The sequence below is a fragment of the Capronia coronata genome, assembly GCF_000585585.1.
Source record: "Capronia coronata CBS 617.96 chromosome Unknown acBCG-supercont1.3, whole genome shotgun sequence".
In the NCBI taxonomy this organism is placed as follows: domain Eukaryota; kingdom Fungi; phylum Ascomycota; class Eurotiomycetes; order Chaetothyriales; family Herpotrichiellaceae; genus Capronia; species Capronia coronata.
In genome coordinates this window covers 968,445-992,862 of record NW_006912895.1, presented here as the reverse complement: position 1 = coordinate 992,862, position 24,418 = coordinate 968,445, and the positions used below count along the sequence as shown (strand labels likewise).

Genomic DNA, 24,418 nt, shown 5'->3' with positions numbered 1-24,418 from the left:
GGGTGTGACCGTGTCCATGGTTGAGATGTCCAACCCCTGTCTTGGTCCTAGGTCCGGCCCTTTCGAGCTTCCGAGGGTGCGTCTAGTCTTGCAGAGCGTCCACCAAGCACAGAGCGCCACGAGACAAGACTGGGGCTGGATACAGAGACATGGTATTCGGAGGAAAAATGGTGCACAACCGTGAGCTTCAACAGGATGGCTGGGAGTCCGGGGCGGCACAGGGTCGAGAGGGCCTGAAGGGTCCGCAGTTCAGATTCACAATTGCCTAGGAAGTCGAGAAGAGGCATCTTGACTGAACACGCATGAGAGAGTCCTGGTCGATATTGATATTGAGATAGAAGGATACGAGCGAATGATGATGATAACAATGATGGAACAGGGTGTGTAGTTGCTGGATTATGAGCACCAGTATTGCGGTGACGGCGCAGCGCAGTTTGAGAGCGGGGCAGCAACGGGCGCAGTTTACTACTACTGCAGGCATCACATCACCGCCAGTCACCTTTTAACTTTCCTTCCAGCTTCATGATCCCTTCTACTACTACTGCGTCTCCTTCGCTACGCCGCGGGCCTCAACACGATCAGACCAGACCAGACCAGAGGACTGACGACTGACGACTGACGATTGACGACTCAACTCCTGTACCCGCCCCCTGTTGACTGCTCGACTGATCCTATCTCCTTTCGCCTAGGTACAGGTCGAGGAGGTATTCCCCGTTGTCACAATCCCTTGCCCCCGTCACAAACCAGACATATCACATTATATCCCTGGGCGTCAGCCCACAGCTCATGCCCACTACAGCTCTACGCTGCTCTGTCACCGTCACATTTGTTGTTACACAAACGTGTCGCTATCTTCGCCGTCCTTTTCTCCATTCTTTCAGCCTTCCTGTCTTGATCCAAGCCCCAAATGCCGGATGTCATGCAGTCATGAGAAAGAAGCACGATGCTGGTTTGACCTCCACCCCAGCTCGTAGACTTCTCCTGCTTCGTTGTATGCTATCAACAACCCGTGCTTCCTCCGGTATCCACCGTCTGACAGGTCACTCTACCATCAATATCCGAGATACAACAACGAGGGGGGGTTTTTTTTGCACCATTCCTGTCCCTGTCTCTCCTCCGCCCTACAACCCTTTCTCGTTCCACGTTTGCTCGGACAATACCGACGTGATCAAATCATGCTCGGCTTCAGCCCATCTTGAGTCCGGCTTGGATAAGAGGTCTGTCTCGTTGATATGGAACAAATCATGCGATCTCACAAAAGGGGCTTTGAACGCTATACATCGCTGTTTTCTGCACGCTCTTGGAAGCCGACCGCGCTTTACAGTCTGGGCACGTGCCTTATCGTCTACTAATTGTTTCGTTATGCCAGAGATCGTGGTACAGAAATCCGCTCAACAAGATTTGCCTTATAGCAACGACTGGGTTTCTTTCGGGCGTGTCTAATGGCTGGCCCTCGGGCCCACCACCCCTCAAAAGAGGCGTGGGAAGAGAAGAAGGCGGTCATCCGTGAAATGTACTTACGCAAGAATTGCACATGTGCCCAAGTTCAAGAATATCTCGAACAACATCACTTCCACGTGAACACGCGCCAGATCAAGAACAAGCTGAGTGAATGGGAGTTTGAGCGCAAGAAGACGCGGGCAGAACAATATCTGGCCATGCTGTATGTGGCCGACTCTTTCGCTGCCGAAGGTTACGATGTCATTTTTAATGTGCCCAAGCGCGACGGAAGGGAAGACTACACCACCCGGAAGATCAGAAAAGAATGTGACCGCATTAGGAAGAAGCGTGATGGAGATGGAACCCTATCCGATCCCAGAACTCTGGAAGAGGCCGAAAATATCTTGTCTGAGGCGGATATCAGGTGGAGGAGAACATCCGGCCCAGATATCGCTCGGCGCTTCCGGCAGCCGATTTCGGTCAGTCAAGAGTCTTCTCCGCAGACCACCAACCTGGACGTGACGGGGACTACCGCCTCGAACTACACTTGCTCTCAAGCACACTCGAACTCGGACACTGCTGCTACTGATCTGGCCACTTGTCTCCCGGTCGACTCTGCAGATCACCAGGCGAGGCTGGCTTCATGCGGGCTCGGTCCTCGGCAGCGTTCCAGCCATAGGCAGCATAAACTGAATGCAAACAGATGGATCGAGCCTTATTATAAACGATGTTTTGAAGGTCCTGTCAGTAAAGCCGCGTTTGAGCGCCACAGACGTCGGGCAATGCAGGTCTTGGAGTCCATTCTCAAGCAAGACAATCAATATATCTTCCCAGCCCTGGCTGAGATTGTGATGATCTTTGGCTCAAATCAACGGACATCAGAGCTGACCGAGTTCTTGTCTGACAGCTGTACTGTCATCGATTCTTGCCCTGGCCTACGAGGAAGCTTCACGTACGACGCACCGTTTCGTTATGCACTGGCCTTCTCTGAAAACAACCTCGATCGCATGAGGGAATATGGGGCACATCTGACACGATCAATGGTGGAGGTGCGACAGATATGGGGTGAAGATCATCCCAATTTCCTGGTCAATGCCAACTTCTGCGCATGGCACGCCATGCACAACCGCGACTACCATATAGCTATCCCTCTGCTGAGACGCTGTCTACCAATCTGTGAGCGTGTTATGGGCCCGTCTAGTCTGGTGACCATCAACTGTCTCGTTATAACATCTCGTGCTCACGCGGAAATACGCAATCATGTCTGGGCCAGAAATTGTCTCGAAATTGCCATGACGCGACTCGACGATCAACGCCAGGATCTCAAACAATTTCGTCTCGTGATGCTGCATAGGTTGGGAGAATTGAATCTCGAGACAGGTGAATACCAGACGACAGAAATGCAGTTCTGGAAAGTCCTTCAAGATCGGACAGAGATATGCGGTATGGATGCCGGGGCAACGTGGTCCACCGCACAAAGCCTTTACGAACTGTTCTGTGCAACAGGGCGAGAGGATCATGCCGAAGAATTGATGGATTATATGAGGTCTCGCCTCGACTGGGAGCGCGACCGGCCATGGTATGTGGAAACTGGCGAGAAGGATAAGCCACCTCCCGAAACGCCCTGGTGGTGGCCATATGGAGCCGAGGAGGAATGGGGCCCCGATCGCCTTTCTGGATTTTCTCATTCTCGCAACAATCTTACCTAGTGTCAGCACTAGCTTTCCAGCAACATTGCTGGAGTGGTTGTTTTCCTTTCCAGACAGGGTTCACCATCGAATTTTTGCCAGGCTGTCTGAATATGTTGTTGGATTTTGCCCAGGTCTCTTACTGACAGAGACCTCGGAGTCATGCCTCGGCATACTTCCTGCCACTAAGTTGAGCCTCAAATGTGGTTGGTGGTGCTGCCACTGCCCATGTTTCGGAGGGTCAGTCACGAAGCGGTGCTGTGCGACCAATACCTGTGTTGATTGGCGGTTTTATTTGGACTGGTCTCTTCGGCTTTCTGGCTCCTTATTCTTTTTGTAGACGCAGCTCAAAAAGAAGACTTGAGGACGAGAAGCCATCTAGCGGGGACAAGTTCTCAGGGCTATTTGGGACGCTATTATGAGGAATGAAGTTAGCCGCAGATTTTATCGAAGAATAAGATTCATCTAAGGCGACTGGGTCTATCACAGCGGGGGGAACATGCTTCTCTATGCGGACAGTCGGGCTAGTCAAGACAGACCATGTTCAGCTTTGGCTCTTTGGCGTCCACACTGACCAGACCCTATCCGGTCATCCTAGTCCATCTGGGTGGTCCTCCCACAAACAGGAAAGACAACAGTGCTGTGAGGGCGGAGATGGCGGCAACGACAATGTTCATATTGGCATAACCGACGGAGTCCCTCAAAGCCCCAGTGATGACGGGACCTACAGTCAAACCGGCGCTGAAGACCAGAGAATTGAATCCGTAGAGTTGAGCGTACGGGCCATCCTCGCCGAAGAGGCCGGGGTTGGCCTTGTCGTATTTCTGCACCACATCACTGGCCTCGACGATGCTGGGAGATCCAATGACCGCGAGACCGACGCCGTTCAGTGCCAGCAAGGCACAGTACAGGACAATGTTCCCGGTCTGGCTGGATGCGACGTGCTGCGTGGGGAGGCGGAGCAGAATGAGCGCAGGTACCAGATAGCCGAAGCCGAGAACAGCGGCGGGTTTCGTGCCGTATTTGTCGACCGCCCACCCGGCCAGTGGTCCGAGGAGGAGGTATGGAATGTCAAGAGCGATGAAGAGGAGCCCGGCTTGCAGCGAATCAAAGTCGAACAGACTCTGCGCCTCGGTCGGGATGGTCGCGTCGAAAGTCGCCAGCAGGAATGCTTGCACAAAGGCCAGCAGCAAGGCCACGAGGAGGCGTGGATTGCACAGGCAATAAAGGATAGGCAGCGTTCGGAATAGTCTGTTTCGGCCCTCGGGAATGCGATGGTAGTCGTCCTCGTTCTTGGGCAACAGACGTTCTTGTTCGCCGCCGTTTCCGTTTCCGTTTCCGTTTTCGTGTCCGTCGGATCGCGAGTCAACTCGAATGGTCTCGTGTTGTCCTCGGCCTCCATGTTCACGTGGGTTGCTGGCCTCTTGAGCCAAGGCCAACGACTTGTCCTTGTCATACTTGAGTGCCACCTTCTTCTCGATCACCAGGACTCGGAGAATGAAGTCGACGGCGAGCAATGCTGCGCCCAAGCCGAAGACTCCCGCGTAGCCTGTTTTGCGATAGAGCACTCCACCCAGCACGGGTGCTGCCAGTTCACCAACCGAGATAAAGGAGAAGATCTTTGGATCTTTGTCAGCCTCGTCGGGGTGTGGCTGTAGAAAATGGAAATGGAAAGGAAAAGGGACATCGTGGGTTGGTTGTACCTTGTACTTACCGATCCGATGACTTTCCCAAGATGGCTTGGCCCGACAGTGTCAAGCACCATAGCCAATCCCACGGTCCAAACCACGGCGGCGCTGGTCCCCTGGAGCACCCGTGCCACGATGAGCATAGCCAGATTCCGCCCAAAGGCTAGCATCAAAGTCGCCGCCAGCAGTGCAGTCAGGCCACAGAGGAACGGCGTCCGCCGCGCATTGGTCTTGTCGGCAATGATGCCAATCGGGATGGAGAAGATGACACTAGCACCGGCGTAGGCGGCGAGAAGACCAGACACGTACGATTGCACTTTGTCCTCGGGCAGATCCATGCGCTCTTTGAGCATGAATGGCAGTACGGGCACGACGAGGCCGTAGAGGAATAGGTCGGTGAACATACCGACCGCGACGGTGGTCAGGATGAATAATGTGTTGGCCCGCCATCGTAGGCCTGTGGGAGGCTTGTGGTAGGACATGATGTTTGCTGGGCTATACCTTGTACTAGTAGTCCATGGAGGGAAGCGAATGGATTGGTGTCCGATTGGGAACGAACGAGTCAACAATTCAATGAAACAGGAGCAGACAGAGATACTGATGAGACTAATGATAATAATCCCCCTTAATTCGTAGTAGAAGTACTTGAAAAGGTGGTTTGCCAATATCAATATCAATATCAGTATGATGTTGAAAGGTGTTGTTGCGTCGAATCTGCATTGAGAAAATATATAAATATTGCATCATGACCTCATCGGGTCACAGCCTCGCACAGCCTTGCGCAGCCTTGCGCAGCCTTGCGCAGCCTCGTCGAACAAACATGGTATAATATCACATTTCACAACGCCAACGTTGAAATGGCCCTTGGAAACTGCCAACCCAGCCAGGACCATTGGCAAATGGATGCACAACATCTACCATTTCCCACGGAACACGTACTGTACAGAGGTCGGAGGCGATTTTCAACACAATCGAGGCCGACGATAGATGGCATCGGCCATCTTTGTGACCTGCACCATTTCTTCCACATCATGAATCCGTATAATCTCAGCTCCACCTTCAATGCTGGCTGTCACTGCTGCAGCAGTGCCGTAGCTTCGGTCAGACGGTTCTTTGACACCGGTAATCTTGCCAACAAACCCCTTCCGGCTTGGTCCCATCAGCCATGGGAAGTCCTTCAAGGGAACTGGTACGTCCGGATAATCTCGAAGCTCTGCCACGCTCCGTAGAACCTCGAGATTCTGCTCTTGATCTTTGGCAAAACCCAGCCCTGGATCCAGGATGATGCGCCATGGAGGAATTCCGGCGGCCAGGGCGACTTCAACGCGTCCACTGAGCTCGTGGGCCACACCTTTGATGACACCCTCGGGGTAGTCGGTCAGCTTTGTCATTGTATGAAAATCGCCCCTCATGTGCATGAGGACAATTGACTTCCCCAGACTAGCAACAGTGGGCAGCATTCGCTCGTCTAGAAGCCCGGCAGAAACGTCGTTAATGATATCAGCTCCGGCAAGAATGGTCTCCCGAGCAACGTCGGAGTGGAAGGTGTCAATGCTGATTGCGATCCCGTCGGCCTCTTTCACTTCGCGGATGGCGCGGACAATGGGCAAAATCCGCTTAAGCTCCTCTTCTGGACCAAGGAATTCCGCTCTCGGGCGTGTGCTCTGTCCGCCGATGTCAAGAATGGTGGCGCCTGAAGCAACAAAGCTCCGCACAGTGGATTTAAGCGTCTCGATATCCTTGGCGGCATGGAGCCCTCCATCCGAGAAGGAGTCTGGGGTGAGGTTCATGATGGCCATCACGTGAGTCTTGCGTGTTGCGTCTCGCGTGCGGATCAGCGGTGACTGAGGATGCAAGACGAACACGGGGGACATGCTGGTGTCCTGTTCGGAAATGGCCTGTAGAAAGTGTCGAATTGGGCGACTAGAAGCTGCAGGAGAGAAGCTGGAGGGTAGGTGAGCATCAGGGAGTATACTGGACAAAGTCAGTCAGCACACAGGACAGGCTGCAAGGGGCGGCGGCGGCTTACTCGGCAAGAGGTCTCAGCACAAATTCTCGCTCCAGCATCAGTCTGTGAGGTACCTCGAGCCGAGGGTGTTTGATGTGCTCCTGATTGAAGAGTATAATATCCAGGTCGATGGTCCTCGGCCCTTTGTCAACTACACGCTTTCGGCCAAGGTCATTTTCAATGGCTTGCAACAGGTCCAGGAGCGGGAGTGGTTCCAAAGTCGTCTCGATCTGGCAAGCGCCGTTCAAAAAGGCATCTTGGTCGTCGTAATACATCGGCTTCGTCTCATATAGATGGCTTAACTTGAGGAGCTTGAGCCCTTCCTGTTGCATTCTGGTCAACGCGGCTTCAATGGTGCCCACTCTGTCCCCCATGTTGCTACCGAACGCCACGGCCACTTTATTAACCCCATTTGGAGCCTGACCAGAAATCTCCAATTCCAGGGATGATTGATGAAAAGATCTTGCTGAAGAGGCCATGTTCCTTAGGTCCCTTGGTCGGGCTCCAGCCCCCTTCCGACCTGTGTACAAGAAGAGCCCAGATCGGGGGCTATGGATGAATCGGACCCCTACCCATTGGCGCGGAAGATGCTGGATCCAGACTCTGTGATTGACGATTAGACGAGGACTCGAAGCCGCTGTTGGCTGAGTGCGAATGCTTCGAACCAGCCGGGGAAAAGTCATCAAGCTGTCTTGAACGCGCCTCAAGCTCCAGCCTCCAGCGTTTTCTTTGACTCCTGGCTAGTACATCAACAGCAGAAAGTATAGAATGAAATATGAAGCCCCGACACTAAGGATTCGTTACACGAAAAACCAAGACCGCAATGCAATAAAGAGTGCTCCAGTGCAAGCGAAAAGAAATCGCTTGCATCGTTCATTAGCGAACAAAGTCTAGTCTAACTGCTTTCGTCCTGTTTGTTCCACATTAACCAACTCAGAATTTTAGCCGAGAAGATCTTTAGAGCAGATATACTCTATTAACAAGCGATACTCTCTACAACCGTGATGGTTGCGGGAGCGCAGACTGCTGTATTTCAACAATGACTGAGACATGTACATCAGGCTATGCAGGCAGTGGGGAAGAATTCTCACCCATGATGGACAAATTTAGCATGTCTGCCGTCTGGTATCCGCGGCCCGCGTTCATGTGGCATTCCCCAGATTTGTCTCGACATGGGGTCCGCCAGTCTGAGATGCCTCGGTACTTTGCCAAAACAACAGGAGGCCAGACTCTCCTCACCTGCCATCCCCGTCTTTCAGTCCAAAGTCTGACAACTCGCGTCCCCGGACTCCTCGGACTCTGCTGATTCTTTCTGACCATCTTTCGCAGTTCCATAAGACCTTCCCTTCCCACCGCATTCAAGTTCTTTGATGCTTCTACATTGCTTACTGACAGCCGCCTGATACCGCTCGAACTTGTCGGCTTTCCAATCCACCTACACCCAAATACCTAAACAAGATGTCGTCTCCTCAGAAACTCAAGACGACCGCTACCGACCTTCTCCATATCAAGCACCCGGTGCTTCTTGCTGGTATGAATGTGGCGGCCGGTCCCAGATTGGCTGCCGCTGTCACCAATGCCGGAGGGTTGGGTGTTATTGGAGGTGTAAGGATCTTGAAAAGATATACATATATTCCGATCATATTCTGATCTGTGAAAAGGTCGGCTATACTCCAGACATGCTCAGAGAACAGATCGCCGAACTCAAGAGTTATCTGAATGACAAGAGCGCCCCTTTCGGGGTGGATCTCCTCCTTCCGCAGGTCGGAGGCAGCGCGAGGAAGACCAAGTGAGATTCTGAACCCAATCCGCATGTCGACGTCCCTCCCTAACACGCTACTCCAGCTATGATTACACCAAGGGCAAACTCAACGAGTTGGTCGACATCATTATCGACTCCGGCGCGAGACTCTTCGGTGAGCCTCCTTGCGAAACCCAATTCATTACCGAGATACTAACTAATTGCCTTACTACAGTGTCTGCTGTCGGTGTACCCCCGCGGGCTGTGGTTGATAAACTGCACAAACATGGCATACTCTATATGGTAAGACACTCAATACCTTTAGCGTTCCACTATTCCGGTGATATTGAACATCGTCTGGGGCAAACGGAGGCCCGAGGCCTTCATTGCACGAGTGATTCCGGCTTCGTTGCTTGTGTCTGGAATTTGCCATGGGTGATTGAGCTGACCCGGATCAAATCTAGAACATGATCGGCCATGTCAAACATGTGCGGAAGTGCCTCGACCTCGATGTCGATATGATATGTGCCCAAGGTGGCGAAGGTGGTGGCCATACCGTACGTGTTCAACCTCCCGACCAGTCCGCTCTTCCACCTAGCTTACATCTCAACAGGGTGACATTCCAACGAGTATTCTTATTCCTGCCGTGGCCAAAGTTTTGGCGGATGCTCCACCCTCGAAACTTACCGGCAAGCCTGTCCAGCTCATCGCGGCCGGGGGAATGTTCAACGGACAATCTCTCGCCGCCGCGCTCATGCTGGGTGCCTCCGCAGTCTGGGTTGGCACTCGGTTTGTCCTTTCCGAGGAAGCCGGTGCACCTAAGGCACACCAAGAGGCGGTGCAGACTGCAGGTTTCGACGACAATGTCCGCACCATTATTTTCACAGGGCGCCCACTCCGTGTTCGTAACAACGAATACATCCGTAACTGGGAAGAAAACCGACAATCGGAGATTAAGGCGCTGACAGACAAGGGTGTCATCCCAGTACGTAGTGTCCCTTAACTCTTATGGGAGCGTCTCAATGTTCGCGAGCTAACCACGTTATATCTGCAGGTGGAGCACGACTTCGAAGAGAAAGGCGATGATCTGACTGACGAAGACATGGAGAACGCTCGCCCGTTCCTCATGGGCAAAGCTGCTGCTGTTGTCAACGAAAGGAAATCCGCTCGGGAGATTGTCGACGAATTCGTCAACCAGGCCGTCGAGTGCCTGCAAAAGGGGAATGCCATGGTGATCTCGCAGAGCAAGCTATAGGCGTCATATAGGATGAACCTAGCCGCAGCAAGCGAGCTTAGCTGACCTTTGATCCGAATTGCATGACATGCCACTGATTAGTTCTATTCGCTCATTTTGCTCCTCGTCACTGATTCGAGGTCCGTAGCAGGCGATGCTGTGGTATAATTCACTCGTTCCTGGGTGTGGATGGAGTAGGATGTGCAGTTCTCAGTATCTAGGCGTGTTTGAGCAGTAGTAGTCAAGTTGCTTCATGGACTATACGGTAGGATATTAAGGGGGCAGCCTTGCTGCCTGCCAGGGGTGCTTAGTAAGAAGTGCTGGAGCCTTCTTGGCAGCGAGTGAGGCTAAACCATTTTGGGACGGCCATGGCGAACTCGAAATGTGCGAATTGCTGCGGACCATGGCACGACTTTGCCGTCTGATTCCCTTCATTCTATCAACACCGTCCATCTACCATAGTTTGTGAGGCTCGTCTGCGAGACTGAAGAAACCGTCACCAGAAGAGATTGCAGAAAAACAGCACATTATGTCCAAAACAGCAAGGTATGTTACCTTTTCCGCACGCACAGTCTCTGATCTGTGAGCGCTCAAAACGAGGAAGCCATTTCGCTGACTGGGGACTGTCTCAATTCACAGCCGCCCCGACTGGGCCGACGATGTCTCGGATTCCGAGCAAATCAACGATCCCACGGCGCTGCCACCGCCAGTGACGACGGTGAACAAGGACGGGACGAAAACGACGATATTATACCGCCTCGACGACCAGGGCCGCAAGGTCAAGGTGACCCGCAAGACCCGGACCACTGTGCACAAGGAACGAGTGAACCCGGTGGTGGCGGAGCGCAGGGAGTGGACGAAATTCGGTCTCGAGAAGGGCAAGCCCAAAGGACCGCAGTCGGACACGACGTCGGTGGGCGAAAACATCATCTTCCGACCCAGCAGGGACTGGAAAAACGTGCAAGCCGAAGAAGCAAAGACCGGCGGCGGCAAGGCCGAGGAGAAGAGTCTCAAGGAACAGCTGCGCGACAAGAAGGTCAAGTGCCGGATCTGCTCGGGCGAACATTTCACAGCCAGGTGTCCCTTCAAGGACACCATGGCCCCGGCGGACGAGGGCGCAGGTCCTGTCGCGGACCCCCTGGCCGACGACGACGAGTCCAAGGCCCCTGGTGGCCTCGGGATCGGTGGCTCTAGCTATGTCCCGCCGCATCTCAGAAAGGGCGCCACCGGCGCTGGCGCTGGCGAGAGAATGGGTGGCAAATACGAGAGAGACGATCTGGCTACACTGCGCGTCACGAATGTGAGTCTTACTTTCCCAAAGAATGCCTCTGCCTTGCAGGTCGAGGCTCGCAAAGTTCGCTTTTACGTCTGTTGTGATCATCGTTGGCTGACTGTTTCTTTTCTTCCGCACAGGTGTCGGAAATGGCTGAAGAGAACGAGCTCCGTGACCTCTTTGAGCGCTTTGGCCGCGTCACTCGTGTCTTCCTTGCCAAAGATAGAGACACTGGGCGGGCCAAGGGTTTCGCTTTCATTTCGTTCGTCGACAGGGCTGATGCTGCCAGAGCATGCGAGAAGATGGACGGCTTCGGTTATAGGCATTTGATTCTAAGGGTCGAGTTCGCAAAGCGGACTTGAAGCGACCACTATGGAGCGGAGTGAGAAGGCTTCTCAATCATGTCTGTTGCTGCTACAGCGACGGGCCAATTGGCACGAAGAACAAATGCAGGAGTGGGCTGGCCTGATGAATTTCCTATGCCCTCTGTATGACCTTTAAAACGCCGGACACAGTGTCGATGAGGACACAATGCATTTTATGGCGTTTAGTAGAGGTCTCAGTCGGTCTCTAACCCCCGAGACAAATGGTACATTATGTGGAAAAATCTCGCGTGCTTCAATACGAATGCAAGGCCATGTTCTCTTACCTATTTTTGCTGTTTAGTCGGAACCCGCTCGCTGCCACGTCAGAGAGCTTAGACGAGCGTATCCGTGTCGCGAAGAACCGAACAGGGTCCCGTAGCGGACCCGATTGCTTTGGTCTCCGTCTGAAACATAGTCTCAATACTGCTGCTCATGGTGCAGCCATAGCGCTGTCATGGGACGGGTTCTTGAGCGTGACGGAAAAAGCCCAATCGTCCACAATGATGTGATGCTCCTAGTCATGCTTTGGTAGGATGGATCGTCTGCTGCTTCGAACAAAATCTTGGGTCTGAGGCCCCTCCAAGTGACGAAGGCGAGGTGGCAGTATAATGGCCGGAGGATCCGCCCGCACAACCAACAATGGCGGTCATGAGCAGACCGGTCAGGCCTATCCACGCACTCAGTGATTGAGCGATCAAGGTCTGCAAAGTAGACCCTGTTGATTGCGAAGAAGGGAAGCAAGAAGTGGCCTGGGAGCTCGAAACAACGCCAATAAGAGCTCTGGAAGAAGGGAATGATACGGGAGCGCGCTGGACGACTGGACGTGAGATAAGAGTTGCAGCATGGGAAGGCTGCACCGACGTGTCAGGTTTGCATTCCGGCACAGGTTGCCAGTGCAAGTCGACTTTGTGAACGGTTCAAGTCTAGGAGCCTGACAGGTCTGACGCTCAGCGGAGCCGCGAGCGACGAGGCCTGACGTCTAGGGGATTGTGGCGACCATGTCTGCCATAGGTAAACATAGCAGGCGGATTCAAAATCGCCAGAATGGGAAAAGGAATCCAGTACTGCTGGCGCCCAGAGAGTCATGACCAAGGCGGCCGTCCTCGTCATCAGGGGCCAAAGATTTTGCAAGATCCCAGTCGTGTCTTTGGACCTGCGTCGGGGAAACACAAGCCGTCGGAAACTGTTTCTGCGGCGCAGAAGCAATGGAACGATCGCTCTGGCGGTGCATGATGGCGATACCCGGCCTTGCTCGGCGAGGTGTCTCAGAGATCACAATGTAAGTCAATATGCAAGAACCAGAAGCAAGACTTCATCCCTGCGTCTAGAACAATTCCAAATCGAATATGTCGTAGGAAATCCGCTGGACGAAGAATAGTGATCGCAGGAGCGTGGTTGTCTTCCGGATCATTGTCAACGCCGTTGGCGGAAGCGTAACAGCCACTAGCAACTTGGTTGCACCGGTGTCAAGATCAGAGATGAACCGGTGGTCCAAGTTGTGGAATAACGGGCGGTCACGGTGCAACATGTCAAGGTCGCAGGATTTGTCAGGCCAACAACATTCTCAACCCCAGACCGCTTGCACGCCATGAATGCCAGGTCACAGAGCGGGTTGTGAGAAAGCCCCTGTCCTGGAATCTGAGGGTCGGGATATTTTCTGCACCGACTGCAATGCCCCAGCAGCCTTCCTGTTGCGCATCACTACGATACCTGTCTTGGGCTTCCGCAGAAGTCTAGCAATTGGCGGTGGCTGACTGGAATGGGCGTATGGAATTGGATCCGAGGATCAGGCTTTAGGAGGCGGTTAGGAGGGTGGCAGAGGCGTCCTGGAGGATAGCATTCGTACGCTTGACGTGCGACAGCCTTCGACCACAGCATGGGTCCTGTCAGGAGGACATCAACAGCCGAGGAGACCGTGGACAGGTGATAATGAAGCAATAAGGCAGTTAAACTCCGGAAGGGATGCGGAGGGTGTTGGACGCAGCTGCAGTGGAGAGCCTCAGTGGTAGGAAATGGCCGTCGAAGAAGGGACGCGGTAAGAGGCCTAAGTTCGTCTGCGCTCTCGAGGAAAGTCAGATGTTGGGAACATGAGTAGGCACCTAAGATACTTAGGTAGACATGTAGTAAGGATCCTCGATCGAAAGGTGGTTGTGTACCTTGGTACTACTAGTAGTCCAGAGGAGAGTATTGACATGCTGGCATGAATGGGTGGTGGGTGTTTTGAGGGGCAAGTCGAGCCTGTGTGTTCACCGCCTGAGGGTCACATAGTAGATGCTGTCTTCGAAGAGAGTGACATTGCTCTCGCGCAACCGCAAGTACAAGGTCGGGAGTGTCGTGAGGACTGACGTTGATGTCGACATTGACATTGACGGTGACCTTGTGTTAGACTCCCTCTCCAACACCTCTTCCTCCTGGAGGTTCCGACAACACTCACTATTTGCAACCTCTAACGACATCACACCACCAGCATAATCACCACCACCACCGCCTCCTCCTCCTCATTCTCATCAAGTGACCGCCATCCAGCAGCAATCCCTGGTAATCGGCGCCAGTATAACCCTGTTTTCGCTGGCCTTGGACCACGCGGCTCCGTCCCCAGACCCTGCTACCTACTCGATTCAAAACGCTCTCGCCGCCTCTCCCGCAAGTGTGCACGACATACTTGCAGGTGACAGAAGGATGCGGCCCGCTGCCTAGTCTGGGCATATCGTCCCAGGACCCAATCGCTGGTCGATTGCTGCTACATTCTTCCTATTGTGGTCAGATCAAATCGGGGACTCGTTTCGTCTTGTCGGCAACAGCCTGCAGATGTCGCCGTTGGTCTGCTCAAATATGATTGGTGGCTCTGACATATTCCGGCCCGCTTGAGCCTTGGATGGCTGAGAGAATGATTGCCCTGAGAAGAAGAAGGTCAATGAGACAACAAAGCGGCATCTCTCTTCCTCTTCTGCTTGGACCGAACAGATCTCTTGCCAAAGCCACAGTCTCCTAGCCCCAATCTCCGGACCCTTGTCAAATGCCTTACCAGTCGGCGCTTTGCCTTTCTCGCTTGAAGCGTTTCCGTGGATCGAAGGGAGAGGAAGCTCCAGAACCCTGACCAGCATGATCCTGGCCTTTGATCTGTAGCCATTGGTTGATTCGCAAGTCGGCCGATGACCAGTCCGCCAGCAGACGGCTTCTCGCGCTCGACTCTCTCTTTCGGTCTTCTCTGGCTCAGACACCCAGCGTGGCTGGGTTTCTATTGTCGAATCCAGTGCCTTATGGTTGTCTCAGTGATGGCTAGGCCTACGAGGTGCTGAACCCGGCTCAACTTCGCTTCATCCCGAGCATTATGGGTGTGCTCGGCAACGCCACATGGCTCTCGCCCAGGGCTGATCTGATGTTGCAAACAAAGGCTCTCTAGGCTGGACTGTATGCCGGAGGCATCCTCCTACCGTCGTTGCTGGCAGTCGGCCTCTCCGTCTACCCACGTGCGAATGAGAAACCTCAAGTATGAGCTCTGGACAGTTATTTCGGATTGTGGTGGGCCTCAGCTGAAACAGCGCTTTCGTAAGGCCGGTGCTTGAATGCATTCTTTGTTCCTGCATCCGGCCCTCCGATATGATTCGTGTCTTCCAAATCTTCTTTACTCTCGAGCGCTGGGCAACGATACGATGGCCAAGTCCATGATGTGGCAATTTTTAGTCCCAAGCCGGGGCATATCAAGAAGGCCGCCTGCAGTCACAGTCGGGCGGTCTCAAGGCTCAGAGGCTAGGTCTTGCACATTCATTGGCTTTTGGATATGCAGGCTTCCTTTGAATGGCCCTTGCCAACAACGTCTGGTTAATCCACAATCCTCACCGAATACTGGCAGTCAAGTGTCAGATCTTTGAGACCGCCCCGATGGCTGAGCTAGTGTCTTCTACAGTCAAGGAGGACATTCGGACTTGCGATGCTAACCTGGGAAACCGGGCCAGGAAAAGGTCTAAGGATGGTGCGGGACCCCCCCAAAATCCCTGATGTTAACTGCTGGACGCGCGCACATCTGAAGACTTCTTCAACCCTCCGAACGCTCAGAACGTTGCTCATCAGTCTGAAGGCACTTTTGTTTCCTGCGAGAAGCAAGTCCTACTTCGACGCAATCTTAAGTCTTCCACTCACTCCCAAGTCGCTTTACCCACGACTATAATACCGCACGGTGTCAGTGCGCCCATTTTTGCGACCGGTATTGAAGAGTGCAGAGATATGTGGGCGGTGCTCCAGAGAGCCATCGACGGTGACCATCCGCTCTCCGTTTCGTGGCGCATATAGCACTGACACAGTCTAGCGGCCTGACCAAACGGGCGGCGAAGGAATCCCCCGATAACCAGCTGTACCCACATTGTGCCCGACAAGAGATCAAGCGGAAGGAGTCAGGATATATACGCTTGGTGATTTGACAGATCACGGTGAGTGTCTTTTCCGCCGTGTTGTTGGAATATCCAAAGACTCACACTATCTGCATTACAGCGCGAATCCATTGAGAGAAGCCCCCTATATGGAAGCAGCAGTGTTTTTCTCTTCGGTAAGTTTACCACACTGCCGCGTTGATTCTTTTCGCAGGAACTTGAATGCCCTTGTGCTCGAAGAATATCGAGCCGTGCCAGCTCACAGCCTCTTTGGTGCTGACTGACTGTCTTCAACAGGTGTGACATCCCAACTGAATTCGCGGATTCCCCTGCCCATACTCGGCGGCCTTGCTATTGGCAAGTATCCCCTGCAAATCGCAAGTCTTTGCAGGACCAGGGCCCAGCAACACGAATCCACACCGCTCCAAGCCTATCAATCACGTTGAAGAGCTCGTTGACCAGCGGACCAGCCTACATCTGGGTAGAGCCACGGCGCCCGCAGTACCGCCGACCGTCGACAAGGACAAGCTTCAGATCCGTTCTGAACCGTGTGGCTTAAGCCAACTCTAAAACACATCCACCCCCGTGCTGATTCAGCCTTGTCATTTGCTCAACTACGAGCAGTGGGTGACAGCATGGACCCGAGTACGTACTTTGTCGAGCATGTACATCTACCCGCCTTGCTTCTTCGTTCCTGTTCTGGCTCTGATCCCAAATGGCTCAAATCAGAGCAACATACCGCACCGCACAGCACTTCGGCAATCTGGCATTGGTATGCTGTGTCCACGTCAGGCTGCCAACCTCTCGCGGTCGCAGTGCATTCGCCTCGTGCCGTGATTGCCACATACGTTGGCTTAACCAGGATGCCCCGCTCGTCCTACGTTGCTTGCCAAATTGGCGCCCGTTTGGCAATTTTTTACGATGGCCCCCTCTCTCAGCCCAGCCGAAATGCATGGCTTTTGTGCCAGGCTCTGTGCTTTTATCAAATCCTACCCTCGAACGCACTTTCATCACTTCTGGCTAATTACCTTGCTTTCCAGCATTGCTTCAGCACTCTTCGCCGTTCGACTTTCCAATCTCTTCCGAATCCAAATATCTCGGCCAGGAGCGTCCCTTCTCAAATCCCTCCTACTCTACCAATGACTTTGCGTTTTCCAGCCGGAGGCCCCAGGGTGCCCTGACGAATGGTGCTCCTGGGCCCGGAGTGGCGCTGTCCTCGAGTTCCAGTCTCGACTTCAATGCTAGCTCGCTACTGAACGATACACCGTGAGTATCCGAATGCAATACTTTCCCCGCTGGTTCATGCATCATGCTGTGGTCCAATGATTTGCTCTAGACCAGCTGAAAGGAGGTCTGAGAGCAATGGAGATTGGGCATCGGCAGGCAACTTTGTCCACTCCGGAAATCTTGGAGGCGGCCAAAAGACAAGGTCGTGGAAAGACCGGCTTTCCCTTGGAAATGTGCTGGCTTTCCTCGTCTTTCGCCCTTAATGGTAGCACTTGCAAGGTTTCACATATAACCCGATTGCGAGCGCCGTCGATTTCTTCGTCTTACTGATACTTGAGGTGGCTTTCGCAGGTATCACTCAAATTCACATCTGCTGCTGAGTCCGCCTGACTCCACCACTGGCACGGCCAGTGCCAGCGGCAATTCAACAAGTTCCTCTCTCGTCTTCACCACACTCCCCAAGCCGTTTCCTAGCCATGCAGGCTCAACAGACCATTATTCGAGTGCACCTCCTTCGGTTCTCTCGTCCAACTGGACTGGATCCTCAATGACGGTCATGGACCGTCCTCGGTTGTAAGCCTTCATTCCCATCTTCCAAGCCCTTCTACTCTGTATCATCTTGATTGGTGCTGAGTTGCGTGGTACAGCCCTCCGCCTTTGTCACCTCCCTTGAACTACAACGCGGCAAACGGCATTGGGACTGCGCTGCTGAGCAATAGACCTATGGTGGACAGGCTGGCGCCCACCTATCAACCCAATGGACATTCCTCAATAAGTCCAGGTTTATTCCAACACCCGGGGCCCAGGTATCCACCTGGCACTTACCATCGCAACAGTATCGGCCACTCTTACATCCCTGACGGACTCTACTCCGGACAAAACATGTCAGCTTCTATACATGAGAGCTCAGGCCCTGCTAAACAAGACGGTCCGCCTTTCGGCGACACGGTTGTCCTCTACCCTGTACTCACCGTGCGCACGCAGCAATTGATCCCCGAGATCTCGGCCAGCATACAGAAGGGCTTCTTTCAGGTGGACCGCAAGTGGACATGTTATCGAAGGAATTATTTTGCAGTTTCCTGCTCCTTCGCATTCAAAAACCACGGGACTGATGGGCCATTCTATCTCCAAAGGAATGGTCACGAAGAACAGATCCAGCAATTTGCGGTTTCCATTTCCGCCAAAACGGCGCTGACCGGAAGTGGCGAAAGCGAAAGCCGTGGTTTGGTTCAGCATACCCCCAAGAGAGACAAGGCAACGGAGTCTGTGCCTGGACGGCATTTGATTTCACCAACCCCGAACCAGGCCATGGGCCCAAACGGCGTATTTCTGGGCGCGGGCTCTTTATACGGTGGTTCGCAGCATTTGCCACCCTCCATGATGGGAGGTTATGGCGCTTTCGAAAACCCTGGCACAAATTCGATTCCAACAACACATACTTTCGAGAGGATTCAGTTCCAGAAGGCCACTGCCAATAATGGCAAACGCCGAGCGCAACAACAGTACTTCTTGGTGGTGGTCGAGCTGTCCGCCAATATAGCTCGCAGCCCTGGTGATGAGAACTGGGTTGTGATCGCTACCAAAGAATCCGACCCAATGGTGGTCCGGGGGAGATCTCCTGGACATTACAAGGACAATGGACGACGCGACAGTCAGACAAGCATGGATCCCGATCGAGGAGCTGGCCAGGGGGGAGATGGGCCGGCGGGCTCACTTCCTCCAGGTAGCTACGGCCACCCTTCGATGGACTGGATGACCACCCATCGGCATAGCAACCATTTTGGTGGGTCCACCTATCGGCAGGCGCTGAAAGCTGGATCATCGCCAGCAAGCATTGCTTCATCAAGCACCTTGACCGGTACGCCAATGGAGATGGAAATCAATGTTTCCGATATACTCTCGAAAAAGTCGTCCTGCACTTTCTCGTCGGAGCAGTCTGTATCGAGTCCAATGTCGGGAGCTACCGAGGACCTGGTGTTCGATTTCGACCGACAGCACTACAACATGACACGGAAGAGGACCCATGAGGATGATGATGATGCCGATGAACACTTCCGCTTCAATGTGCCAGCCCCATTCACGGACAATGTTTCGTCACTGAATGACTTCTCCACAATGCCATACTCGAAACTTCTGTGTGCCTCATGACGCAGATGACGGGACACGCAACAGCATCCGGCAAGGGGCCAACCCCGCTGACACAAACTAGCTTTCTGTTCATGGTTGCTGACCTTCCAGTTTCGTGTCGGTGATTTCCTTTGTTAACATTTCCGGAAGCATTCTATACGAGGCGAAAGTAACTGCATTGATCGAGACAAGAAGGAGCATAAGATCTAGAGATACCCCCATTCCGTTTCAGAGATGGTGCAAGGCGCAACGACCGGGGTTTGGACAGGAAGACGGAAAATGACGGGTTTCGTTCATTTGAGAACCACTCACAAGCATGTGCAGGATGGCGTTACTGGACTACGTACGTGGCAAGACATCAACAGGGGAAGAATGTCACCAGGATATCACCAGGGGGGCGTTACGAGCAAAGCGGTCGCTGTCAGGCATCAATCGGACAGGGTCTAACAGGAGCCGATCGGAGCACATCATGGAAGGTTACAGGGCAACGCATGTGCACAGCACACGCAGGGAGTGCATTCGGTTGAAAGGGAGAAGGACACAAGCCAAAGATGGTACGACACGATGATATGACAGGGACATAACCGACACTTCGTTCTTTTGCATGGTATTACTTGTATGGAGGCCCTCGGACAAAGGCCACGGTCATGACTCCTACGGATTGAAGAGGGGAGGCATGGATGGGGGATCATCGAGAGGAGAGAGGCCGCGTCGTGAAGCCTGCTCGCCTTAGACGAGGCTTGCCAGGGCACGGAAGATGGAAGGAGGATTCAGTGCAATGGGGAACCGTGGATATGGACATGGACATGGACATGGACTTTGCCTTTCCCTTCTCATATTTTCAGGTAGTTCTAGCAAGCCACCGGGGGCCCATCACATTCGTTGTGCCTTGGTCAGGGCCTTCACCATATCCTCCTCCCTACGAGGCCCCCTTCTGACAATTTCCTTTCCGAGGCATGCACGAACGTACTTTCTTTCCGCCATGCCTTGGGGAACATTGGCGTGTGCTGTCTGGGTCACTGCATTCTCCTCCTCCTACTACTACTACTACTAGTGTACCTGAGGCGCCCTCGAAGGTTGCTGCCCGAACAATAACCTCGAACCGACCGCAGTCGCGTCTCTTGCTGATCCTCTGATAGGTGCCTCGACCTACCGTTCTGCACACGTTGAAAAGAGAGGGCTCGCGTGTGTGTCTCGGGTACAAGCGGCGACTTAGGAACAATAGAAGATGTATAGGAGGAGACACGGTCACCTGGACTATTCCTCGCAACTACTCGCAGCACACCATGGAAACAAGGCACGCTGTCCACCCTTCGTCCAGAAGAGAGAGAGAGAGGGTGTGCATAGCCACCGGCCCTGGACACAAATGACGACAATAGAAAATCATCCTCGGTCAAGACATAGCTCCATGACAGGGCGTGAGAACGAAAAGACCGAGGTGAGCTGCAAGTCAGCGTTAGCAAGAAGATCGCACCTGTAAGGAGGAGGTGGACTGACAAAGTACCATGCCTGCTTGCCTTCCTCTGCTAATGCCAGGGAGACAGATAGCCTGCCTGCCAACCACCCTTGTCAGATGTCCGCCGTCTTTCGAGCCAGCCTCCAACGTGTGTCTCTTCGGCTAGCCATGGCTAGGGAAAACGCGGGTCGTGACCACGCTTCAGTCACAATCAGATGACATCGGCACTTTGATATACGTTCCTCATTTGCTCGTTCGCGAACCGGCGACCAATGTCCTCCTAACCTTTCCAATCTTCAAACAGGGGCGGAACGCCCGTCGACGTCACGACCAAAGCCACCAAGTCTTCCTTCCGTACCAGGTCGAGACACGTCAAGCCCCTCATAGACGGCTGAAAAGAAACACAGACAGCCTGACTGACAAGCGGAAGAAGAGAGACTCATGGGAAGAGGAGGAGGAGGAGGAGGAGGAGGAGGAGGAGGAGGAGGATTAATCCACAACGTCACCGCTGCACACTAGGAACACAGAGGATGCTCAACGTACTGTCGTGACCGGCATTGGTGCGAATATGGCTTGCCTTACCAGGTGACGCACAGCAGCCGACAATCTGCACAGTATTGGGACCTGCTGCAGGAGATGCTGGCCAGAATGCCGGCCATTGGCATGGTGGTAAGTCACACTATAGATTGCACATTGTCACAAAGGACTGTCGATGGATCAAGGTTCAAGAACTAAAATGATCGTCTGTCAGTGACAGTCAGTCTACTATCCCGATCTACCAGATACCGGCCGCCCCAGAGTGCAGCACGCTCTGTGGGTCTGGGGGCTGAGGATTGTCCATTATCGGTGCTTTTCCGGCTTCTTGTCCTCGAGAAGCAGCTTTTCCGTCCTCGAATCTTCAACTACTGTTTGGCAAGCCTCTCCTAGTCTGCCGCTGAATGGTGCCATTTCAAAGCCTAACATGACGGTGCTCTGGGCCTCTGCCGAGGGAATCGAGGACAACAGGCTATCGAAATCCGGATAACCACACCCAGACATCATCCTCACCAACGGCAGTACCCGTTCCCAAGTCTTGGAGAAGTGGTGGTCTCCAGTCAGTCCGCAACTGCGGAAGCGGTAGAAACATCGGATCGCCTCTCTTGTTTGACGAAGCCTGTTACCATGGCAGGCATTTGAGCTCGACCTGCCCCCAACCATCCCAGGGATTAGGGCTGCAGGGGCCGAGCGAACTCAATCTGCGCATCACTGGCCTGGCGACACGCATGTCAAAAGTTAATCGAACTCCTTGCTTGCATTTTCGGAACGCAGTCTTTACCTGCCACGACGATCCAGCCGTCTCATCGAGCAGCAGCCAAATTCAGCGACTCAATGCCGGGATCTGGCCTTAGTTGACCGATGGGAATACAACAGAATCCACTCTCGACGCCAGGGCGTAGCTGAAGCGTGTATCCTCTCATGAGCGAGAAGAGATTCGCTCACTGGCCAAGTTAAGTGGTACATGTTTGTTAACGCCTCGATATTATTTCCGTACTTGATATTTGGACAACTTTCAGGAACCGAAGCTGCACCTCGGACATGATGGCTGCATTGGAGAGCGTGCAACTGATCAAACGCCACCTGGTCCGTTGCAGTCGGGGCTGTCAGCCTGGTGAAGGCGATCTGCCTTCTCACAATCCAACCCGGCCCCCTCATGCTGATGTTTTTGCTTATTGGAATCTTCATATGATGCGTTGAGCTCAACAAACGAAGATCCCTAGCGGTGCTGAACCATCACCACCACAACAAAAGTGCTCTTGGCAACTGAGTGAAAGAGTAATGCCAGGTTTGATTCCACTGGTCCTGTAGACCTTTTTTCCCAGTTGTCATCTTTCGACCAGAGGGCCGACCAACTACAAACCAGCACCATTCCTCCATTATTGATATGCAAGCCTCTGCCACCCCTCGCTCCTAGGTCGTAGCTGACCAAGCTGGATTGACCTCGGCTTCAAGCATTCTGCACTGAATTCACGGTCGATAGAACTTGGACTCCACAAACGGCATCTTGGCCACCTCAGCCTTCCTCACGTTCTTCCTGACCTTGATTCCAACCTTTGTACCCTTCTTGTGGAAGCCATTCTTCACGTAACCCATGGCAATGTTCTGCCCGTCCATGCTGGGACTAGGGAGACCCGAGGTAACGTGCCCGATCACCTCGTTGTCATGTTCGAGATCAACGATTTCTGCCCCCTCCCGTGCCGCCGGGCCCTTCTCCACGAGAAACCCGACACGGCGCTCAGGCATGGTTTTGGGGGACGCCAGTTGCTTATTAATGATTTCATGGCCATTGAACGGCGGCGTGGGGTTCTCGACTCGGCGGGACTTGCCCACCAGCCAGCCCAGGGAGGCCACGGGCGGAGTGATTGTGTCATTGAGATCGTGGCCGTAGAGACACATGCCGGCCTCCAAGCGGAGGGAATCGCGGGCGCCCAGACCCGCCCAGCGAACCTTGGAAGAATCGGCGGTGAGGGCCTTTGCGATTGAAGTGGCCAGTTCCGTGGCGTCGCCATTCTCGGGTGGGATCGAGATCTCGAACCCGTCCTCGCCCGTGTAGCCCGTGCGGCTGATGAGCAGGGACGGGGTGTTCATGCCTGACTCGGGCAGCGTCAACTGCAACCAGCGATTGGTGCCAAAGTAGAGCGTGTCGAGCGAGGTGTCGTAGTTCTCGTCCTCGGTGTCGTTGTAGACCAAAGATTGAAGCACCGACGCGGCCGCGGGCCCTTGCAGGGCGACCAGCGCGTGATGGTCCAGAATGTGCCAGTTGATCTTGTCCATGGGGTTGCCCTTTGATTTCAGGAACTCGTCCATCTCGGATTCAATGAAGGCCAGGTCTCCCTCGCGACAGCCGGCGTTGGTCACGAAGTAGAAGCTGTCCTTGCCGATCCGCGTGATGACGGTGTCGTCGACGATGCCGCCGTTCTTGTTCAGCAGGCACGACAGGGTCGAGTGGTGCTTCTCGATTTCGTCGATCGCGCTGGGCGTGATGGTCATCAGGAATTCCTCGGCCAGTTCGCCGGACAGTCTGTGCTGGACCATGTGCGACACATCGAAGATGGATGCGTTCGTCCGCGTCCACAGGTGCGATTCCCGGTGCGATAGGTCGGGATATTCCAGTGGCATGGCGTAGTTGGCAAACGGCACCATTTTCGCGCCGAGCGACGTGTGCAAGTCGTACAGCGGCGTGCGCTTGAGTTCTTTCTCAGATGCCGAAGTGGACGACGAGGCAGCTCGACGTGGAGAGACGGTTGTCGATTGTCCCGAGCATCTCACCAGACCTGACAAGGGTGTTGAGCGACATTGGTGCTGTGGCTGGGCATATCGCTGCTGTGTCGACAGACGTGAACTTTGGGGTGCTTGTGCCGCAGAATTAATGAGACTGCTCAATTCTCTTCTTGGTGCGCACGAGGTAGCTTTGCATGCTCGAGAGCTCACTGCCAGTAGCGGCCTAAAGCCTCGATATGGAGGCATGGCAACTCGAATGACTCAGATGGTCGACTTCCCTGATATAAACAAACAGATTTCCGGATCTCGACCTTGATCTTGACCGGGTGGGATTGCTTCGCTTTAGTTATCCTCCTCCACACAGCCTTTGACAAACCCAGGGCATTCACAACAGTCTGGTTTTGTGACGAAGACCCAATTCGATGCCGTCAAGATTCTTTGGTATCTGGAATTTCTGTCTACAAGCAGCGGAAAATCAGGTGTAGTTGAATGATAGTAGCGCGAGCAAGACGGAGACTGGGCCGCGAGGTCGGAGACATGCGCGGA

The 24,418-nt window shown here is 53.7% G+C and overlaps 7 protein-coding genes across 7 annotated transcripts; 4 read left to right on the top strand and 3 right to left on the bottom strand.

Annotated features, from left to right (window-relative positions):
• Positions 1-1,442: 1,442 nt before the first annotated feature.
• On the top strand, positions 1,443-3,149 carry A1O1_03658 (uncharacterized protein; the record flags this gene model as incomplete). Its single annotated transcript, XM_007724559.1, has 1 exon — positions 1,443-3,149. The coding sequence occupies one exon, from the start codon at positions 1,443-1,445 to the stop codon at positions 3,147-3,149; it is 1,707 nt and encodes a 568-aa protein (XP_007722749.1).
• Positions 3,150-3,709: 560 nt separating this feature from the next.
• Positions 3,710-5,298, bottom strand: A1O1_03657 (uncharacterized protein; the record flags this gene model as incomplete). Its single annotated transcript, XM_007724558.1, has 2 exons — positions 3,710-4,747; positions 4,843-5,298. The coding sequence occupies 2 exons, from the start codon at positions 5,296-5,298 to the stop codon at positions 3,710-3,712; spliced, it is 1,494 nt and encodes a 497-aa protein (XP_007722748.1).
• Positions 5,299-5,778: 480 nt separating this feature from the next.
• A1O1_03656 (dihydropteroate synthase) lies at positions 5,779-7,198 on the bottom strand (the record flags this gene model as incomplete). The annotated part of the gene is made up of 2 exons (XM_007724557.1): positions 5,779-6,790; positions 6,846-7,198. The coding sequence occupies 2 exons, from the start codon at positions 7,196-7,198 to the stop codon at positions 5,779-5,781; spliced, it is 1,365 nt and encodes a 454-aa protein (XP_007722747.1).
• A 1,084-nt stretch (positions 7,199-8,282) lies between these two features.
• On the top strand, positions 8,283-9,820 carry A1O1_03655 (uncharacterized protein; the record flags this gene model as incomplete). Its single annotated transcript, XM_007724556.1, has 7 exons — positions 8,283-8,429; positions 8,486-8,613; positions 8,670-8,740; positions 8,801-8,868; positions 9,030-9,122; positions 9,179-9,550; positions 9,620-9,820. The coding sequence occupies 7 exons, from the start codon at positions 8,283-8,285 to the stop codon at positions 9,818-9,820; spliced, it is 1,080 nt and encodes a 359-aa protein (XP_007722746.1).
• Positions 9,821-10,328: 508 nt separating this feature from the next.
• Positions 10,329-11,434, top strand: A1O1_03654 (eukaryotic translation initiation factor 3 subunit G; the record flags this gene model as incomplete). The annotated part of the gene is made up of 3 exons (XM_007724555.1): positions 10,329-10,345; positions 10,439-11,099; positions 11,213-11,434. The coding sequence occupies 3 exons, from the start codon at positions 10,329-10,331 to the stop codon at positions 11,432-11,434; spliced, it is 900 nt and encodes a 299-aa protein (XP_007722745.1).
• Positions 11,435-17,578: 6,144 nt separating this feature from the next.
• A1O1_03653 (uncharacterized protein) lies at positions 17,579-19,179 on the top strand (the record flags this gene model as incomplete). The annotated part of the gene is made up of 2 exons (XM_007724554.1): positions 17,579-17,604; positions 17,679-19,179. 2 exons carry the CDS (start codon positions 17,579-17,581, stop codon positions 19,177-19,179), a joined length of 1,527 nt encoding a protein of 508 aa, XP_007722744.1.
• Positions 19,180-22,618: 3,439 nt separating this feature from the next.
• A1O1_03652 (glycine cleavage system T protein) lies at positions 22,619-24,118 on the bottom strand (the record flags this gene model as incomplete). Its single annotated transcript, XM_007724553.1, has 1 exon — positions 22,619-24,118. One exon carries the CDS (start codon positions 24,116-24,118, stop codon positions 22,619-22,621), a length of 1,500 nt encoding a protein of 499 aa, XP_007722743.1.
• Between the last annotated feature and the right edge of the window lie 300 nt (positions 24,119-24,418).